The sequence below is a fragment of the Rhinolophus sinicus genome, chromosome X (genome assembly GCF_036562045.2).
Source record: "Rhinolophus sinicus isolate RSC01 chromosome X, ASM3656204v1, whole genome shotgun sequence".
Classification (NCBI taxonomy): Eukaryota; Metazoa; Chordata; class Mammalia; order Chiroptera; family Rhinolophidae; genus Rhinolophus; species Rhinolophus sinicus.
Genome location: NC_133768.1, coordinates 82973412 through 82980423, shown reverse-complemented (window position 1 = coordinate 82980423; position 7012 = coordinate 82973412). Strand labels below are relative to the sequence as shown.

The window sequence follows — 7012 nt, the reverse complement described above, 5'->3', positions numbered from 1 at the left end:
TCCTCCCTCATCCCTTTGATTATGGAGTGGCCCTTCTCTGGATCATCTCCAGCTTCATTATGTCATTCTGGAAGCACTAAGACCAAACCTGCACAAATGTGTGTGTGTGTGTGTGTGTGTGTGTGTGTGTGTGTGTGTGTGTGTGTGTGTTCCTCAGCTCGGAACCTCTGACTCTACCCCCTCCCCAATTATAAATCCTAGAACAGGATGCTTGCCCAAGACCCTCTCTCCAAACTACAGAGAAGGCTGGTTGGCCCCAGACTGTAGCCTCTCCCTCTTTTCTCTGTGGAGCCCTGGCTCCAACGGCTAAGACGGCTCCCTTTGGCTTGGGAGGCTAGGATGGGGGTGCTGAGATTGGGGGTGGGGGGTGCTTGCGCAAGCGCAAGCCGCTGCTCAGATCGCCAATGCTGCTGTCACCCAGAGCAGAGGGAGGAAGAAGAGAAGGGAGGGGGAGGCGGCATTTGGGCTGCAGCTTGCAACCAGAGGCAGTCTCTCTTAGCTTTGCGAGAGACCGGAAGCGGCAGCTGCGGTGTAAGATGCTCTGCGGGGCGCCCTGAGTCCGGGCGCGTGAAGCAGCTTCAGTGGCCAGGGCAACAGGGCAGCTTTCACCATGCATCAGTCTCTGACTCAGCAGCGGTCCAGCGACATGTCTCTGCCGGATTCTATGGGTAAGTCTAGCGGCTCTTCCTAGGGGCGGCGGCATCAAGGGGTGAGTGAGCTACGCTCTGGACTGCGAGCGCCCTGAGCGCCCTGAGCTCCCGGAGATCCCGGAAGCGGGAAGCGGGGATAGGGAAGCGGGTCCGCGTGCTCCAACGTCTGGGTGGTGGACCAGAGCCCCAGGGAGCAACCTGGCAGGGGCGACAAGCCGAGGTTGGAGCGCCCACCTTGCGTTGGGGTCTCCCTGCCCAGAGTCCGGGTGTATGCGTGTTTCTGTGCGTGTGTCGACACACTTGCAGCCGGTGGTAAATCCCAGCTGTCTGGGAATCAAAACACTTCCCTGCAACCTGCGCCTTCGCTTTCCATTCGACGCTCCCTCTTTGCAAAGTCCTCACTTTTAAGAGCTCATGACTAACAATAATTAGAAGCAAGGTCCTCGCCTCCTCCCAACTCTGTCGAAGCTTCCCTGAAATTCAGAGCTGCAGTGGAGGGCGGGGGCGACTTGCACCTCGCTGATGGGGGTGCTTGCGCAGCCCTGCGGGATGGGCGGGTGGGAGAAGAAAGCAGGGGGGCTGGCGGGAGGGGAATTCCTCAGGGATCACTCGAGACAGGCCAGCCCTGCTGTCTACAGCGGCAGGATCAACATTCCTAGAATTTGATTCCTATTTTGCTCCAAATGCACGAAATGTAATGTGCGTGAGTGTGGAAAAAAGGGGGAGGGGGTACGAGTGAGAACGGGAGAAAGACAGAGCCAGGGTGAGCCCGCGCACTTTGGAGGGGGAGGAGGGACCCACTAGCCTGATTTGGTTCAACACATTTCCTCATCAAAACTGGGGGATAGCTATCTTCAGGCGCCAACTCGGCTGCCCCTCGAAGCTGCTTTCTGGTAGTTACAAATAAAACACAAATCCAGTTCCCCTCAGCTATTAGGAACCTTCCCAAGACCTATGATTTCACTGGGTGGAGAAATTAATTTGGATCCCAGGAGAGCAAACAGATTGTCAAACCATTATCCCGCCTAATCTTAAAATTCGCCTCGGATACACTTAGCCAAATCGAATTATCTCTTTCCAACATACTTCACAATCTGCAAAATCCCTCCGTCCCGAATTTTTGACATCCAGTCTGCTCAGGTCTTCTCCGAAAAATTTGAGGGAACATCTCTGTGATAAGGGGCGGGGATAGAGAGTTTCACCCCCTCTGTGAGCTCCCTACTCCCTGGAAAAGGCTCAGTTTAAACAGAATTTGTTCACCGGAGGGGCCCCAGAAAGTATAGTCTCCTAGATGGTGGAAAGATCCGTATTTTTAATGTTTTGCATATTCAGAATAAAAATTTGCTCTTTTTTTTTTTTTTTTTTTTTTTTGCAATAAATGAGGCCAAGGACTCAAATCTAGAACCCAGCAGTACCAGACTCCCCCCAGCTCTCTCTCCCTAACATACACGCACATACAATGCACTTCTCACCTTGGCCAGCTGTGGCTCCAACGCTGCCCTGGCTCCCCGACGTCAGGTTGCTACGCTGGAGGGCTGGGGAAGAGCGCAAGGGCTCTGCAGCACCATACCCGCAGCCACCACAATCACCTGCAAACCTGCCTCCCAGCGCCCGGCCATGAGCCTGCGGGGGATGGGCAGGTTAGTGGCCTGGGGCTTAAACGTTGTTACTTGGCAAACTGCTCTGTGGGTTGAGGAACAAGATGAAGATAGTTCTTCTTGGGCTCCCAGGGGCCCTCAGCCAGTCTTGCGTTTCCAGAAAGGTCTGCACAACAAGAAGCGGAGCTGGCTTCGTCCAGACATTGCGAGAGAAGAATCAGAGATACCTTATAGCGGAAGCCCGCTCCACGCATCCCGCTTCGGAAAGTCCACAGACCTAGGGCACGAGCAAATTCCTGAGTGGAGTGGTAACCCTGGGTTTCCACACTTTGGACAGGGGAGTCTCGCCATAGTTCCCTGGCTCTGGTCCCGCACAGCCGAGGCCTGAATCAGCGTCTAGTCTACTTAGGAGCTAGCTACTCCCATTTAACTCAGCTCTGGCAACGTCACCTTCCCTTGCATGGGGTAGTGGAAGAGGAGGTGGGTGGGTTAGTGTTTCATCCTCCAAGGGCAACATTTCTGAGGGGATTCCCTCTAAAGGCAAGACACACCACAGCCAAAACAATAAAATTTAAAACACAGATACACTGCACCCAGGTGCGTGCGCTTTAAGCTTACTGGCTGCCTGGGGTTCAGAGGTTAGCCCAAGGATTGGAGCCGAGCAGGCTTTTGGCAATGGAAAGATGGTAATTTGACTTCAGCGGCCCTTCATCTCCCTCCCAGTACCCTCCTCCCTTTTGGCAACACCGCCCCCAGGCGCTAAGGCACCTCTACTACAGCAGGGTACCCCTTCCCTCCCAAATAACACATTTGTAATTCACGGGTGGCCTTGGGTGTCTCCTGTCAAAAAATTGCCCAAAGGGGGCTGGGGTGGGATTTCAGTACCTTTAAGGAAATGTTTGGGAGATTGGCAGAGCCTTGAAGCTCTTGTGTGGGCAGTTTCACGGATGCTCGAGGCTGGGACTTCCTGTGTGGCAAAGCTGACTCAGGTAAGCAACTCCTAATCAGTTCAAAAGATCAGCCCCGAGAATTAGGCATCAACAACTTAGTGCACAAGATAGGATGCTGGGCCCTCATCCTCACTGCATTTGGATTACACACCCTATAATTGAGGGGGTAACCGAGAACATGGACAAAGTGAAACTCGTGAGTAGAGACAATCATCCTACCTTCTAGCAACCCACACATTGGTTCCTGTCAGCTACATAATCCTGAACCTGGTGGACATCACATGGGTTGTGGACAGACCCACAATTACAATTATAATTGTAGCAGTTAATATACTTATTCAGTAAGGTACCTAGGAACACGAAATAATGAGTGATTCCAGTAGAGTGAGCTTGGTTAAGAAAACTTCTTGGAGGAGGTGAGTTTTCAGCAGGTTTCATAGGAAGGGAGGGACCAAGGTTCAAAGACTGCAGTGCACAGGCGGGGGAACCTCTGACCAAAGGGGAAACTGGGAGGATGGAGAAATTGGCTGTATCTGGAAGGGTGAAGACAGCAAATAATTGGGCACTTCTAGAGCTGAACATCCTGGTTGTCACGAATCTGGGGTGGGGTTGGGGCACTGCAGAGAGGGAGGGCTGCAGTACTTCTGCTGGGAGGCTGCTGGGGTGGGGGTGGTGGCAATGCCAATGACAGGATTTCAGACTCTCCCATGGCTGTTGGTTGCAGGGGTGGTGGTTGTTGTTGAAACAGAAATATACTGGGTGCCAAATAGGCAGGCTAGTGAGAGACATTGGAATTGTGACACTAATTGGCCAGACAGCTTTTATTTCTGGGGAGCCCTCAGTTGTACCCTATTTTTAAAAAAACAATTCTATGAACGTAGCACATATTTATTCACACAACCCCCCTCCCACACACACACATGCGACCTTTTTGATTAGAAGGGAAAAAATTCTGAGGTTACTTCTGGTTTATTCAACAAGTATTGACTGCGCACTAGGTATCAGACACTGATAGGTACTGTTTTCAAGTACCTGCTGCTTTGTTTAAGTATACCATGGTGTCTGAGGTTTTTTGATATACTGATTTAGTAAACAAATCAGAATCAGATGTTCCTGTGTTTATAGGAACATCTAAGGCAGGTCCAAAATTGTACCCTAATAAGAACAGGGCTCTACTTCTCCCTTCTAAAATGAAACAACCTCTCAGGAAAATATCCTAAGCAGACACAATAAGCTGCCTTTTAGGAACCTGGGTCACATCTTGAGAGAACAGGTGTGTCTTGCTCTAAGAAGATGTGACTTTTAAGTCAAATTGACACTAAAGATAAATGGAGGGGTGATTCTTTGCTTTTCAAAAAGATTCACCCCAGTGTCCCTTAAAATGGTCCATTCACCAAGGACAACTAGAAATAATTTCATTTTACACAAGTATGGTCCTTATAGTGTAAAATAAGGGGTGATTTGGGGGAGGGTGTGAGAGGACAGAGAATAGATATATTCAACCTAGTGATGGGAGAGTTTTCTTAGGAATTTCACCCAAAGCAAATCCTATCTAGAGGTAAGGTCCTGGTGGAACTATAGGATCTTTGCCTGGGTTTCTCAACTGACTAGATTTTCAATTCAGGTTCTAAAGCAGGAAAAACTATATAGATTTTCAAATGACACCATGTGGTTTGCTGAGTCACTTTTGTGAGCTGGCTCCTGTGCTTTTAAGAGTTAGAGTGATATTTGCAAAGAAGACCCAAGATCTGTGAATAGTATCAAAAGCTGGTTGGTGGGGAAGGAGCAGGCGAGTGATACAAAACAATTAAAAACACCATGCACACACATACTTCCTCAGTTTAGTCTCTGAGGTTACATGTTTTCCGTGTGAGGCATTGAGACACTTTCACGTGTCACAAAGATACCCTTGATGTATCCAGATGTTCGCTCACTCTCATTTGTCAATATGTGGCAGAGAGGGTGTGATCCACAAAAGAAAAAGGCAGATAGGAATGGGAACCAATGTTGGTAAATTTAGGTTAGAGCCCCTCTGTGGACCCAACTCGCAGATTCACTGAGAAGTGTCTATCATCAAATGGACTTAGGCACCCTGGTTTAGAGACTCATTTAGGGGCCCTTGAAATCAAGTGGAAGGATAACTAACCTTCAGGCAAACAGATGAAATAAATCCTGTCCCCCACCCCCACCACTAACAGTCCACTTCTCCCAGGCTCGCTCATCCTGTTTACCACCTGTCGTCTCATCATTTGCATCCCAAATAGCCCTCGCACACAAAGGGCCCTGATGTCACAGGTGTCTCTAGTGGTCCTTTCTATTTTCCCATGAAGGCTGGACTCAGGTCCCACTACAGGGAAGCCTCATTTCCCAACTCTCCTTTCTTCTCCTCCCAGAGTGTGATACGGCGATTTAGAATGTGTGCCTATAAACACTCATGCCACTTAGACTAGTATCCTATTATAAATGACCCTGATATCAAATATATGGTGGTGGAAGAAGAACTGACCCTTGGTGGTGAACACACAATGTGATATACAGATGATGTATTGTACACCTGAAACCTATGTAACTTTACTAGCAATGTCACCCCAAAAATCTTTAATTTTTTTTAAAAATGACCCTGATGAGTCATGTCCCTCACTTTCGAGGCTGATGTCAGGGGAGACCTCCAGCCCCTTCCACCTCCCTGGAGTCTAGCAGTGACCACACTGGGGAAGACAGGATGGATGGTGGGACTAACCTGGGGGGGGCACTCCTAATGCTTTTCTTCCCTATATGAGGGGATATCTGCTGGGGGTTGCAGGGCCAGCCACAGCCCTTCCCTCTCACCACCACCAGGCCTCCTGGGTCCTGCTGGTTTTCTCCCTTCCTCCTCCTTCCTTCATCCCCTCTCCCCTCCCAGTTGTGCAGTCTGGGCTGCTTCAATCAGCCGCTGCTTCCTGAGGCTGCAGGGAGGCCTCCCAAATTGACAGAGTCCTATGAACAGACCCAAGTGACCTGTTTAGGCCCATAAGTGACAGTCAAGCCACTGTGTGGACGACCCCATCAGAAGGCTCTCCACTCCTTCATCCTCCCCACTAGACAGCTGGACTCTCATAAGGTAACTCGTCCCTGGTATTTCCTGTTGAGAGCCCCCTCCCCAGGTCAGAGAAATGCATGCAGCATGTGCAGCGGTGCTCAGTTTCTTTAAAAAAAAATTAAATTGAAAAGCGAATCCAGATACCATTTTTTTAATCTGACTTAATAAGCCTGTTTTCAAAAAAATATATTGGTTTGTGCTATCATGTCTGATAATCACTGAGTAGGAGAATGGATTTCTCATCATCTATATTTATGTCACCCTCACATAAGCTTAAATGTGTGTAAGATAAAATCCTCTCTATCTACCTCCCCTGATACATATCTTTGCAGACTAATGGCCTCCAAACACTTAATTTATTACACACATTTGTTATGTGACAAATCTTGCCAACACACCGTTTTAAAGCTTATACATGAAGTGACAAATGTCAGAAATAAATGGAAAAAAAAATTCCAGTTCCTAGCTTGGTTCTGGTATTTACACTGAAAATGAAATTTCATACCTCCAGCTTATTAAAAAAACACTTCTTAGTTGCACAATGGCTTTAAAATATTTTCATTTAATCCCTCCACACATGCACTTTCCATTTATAATATACCTTATAATTTAGCCTAAAAAAACACTCTACTAAGTGGGTATGACCCATCTTTTATAGAATGCCGAAAGCACAAAAATTTGTTTTGTTTTTATGTAACTGGTAATATTTCTTCTGTTGTTTATTTTCGAACTGGA

The 7012-nt window shown here is 48.3% G+C and overlaps 1 protein-coding gene across 3 annotated transcripts in view; it reads left to right on the top strand.

Moving 5' to 3' along the window:
• Nucleotides 1–396: 396 nt before the first annotated feature.
• The window catches only part of TMEM255A (transmembrane protein 255A), an 80316-nt gene continuing 73700 nt past the window's right edge, over nucleotides 397–7012 (top strand). Inside the window, exon 1 of one of the 3 annotated variants that reach the window (XM_019719285.2) lies at nucleotides 397–668. In XM_019719285.2, the coding sequence (XP_019574844.2) occupies nucleotides 611–668 (58 nt within the window). In that variant the 5' untranslated portion in view covers nucleotides 397–610. The remainder of the gene's footprint in view (nucleotides 669–7012) is intronic. The other 2 variants (XM_019719287.2, XM_019719288.2) reach the window with 2 other exon arrangements.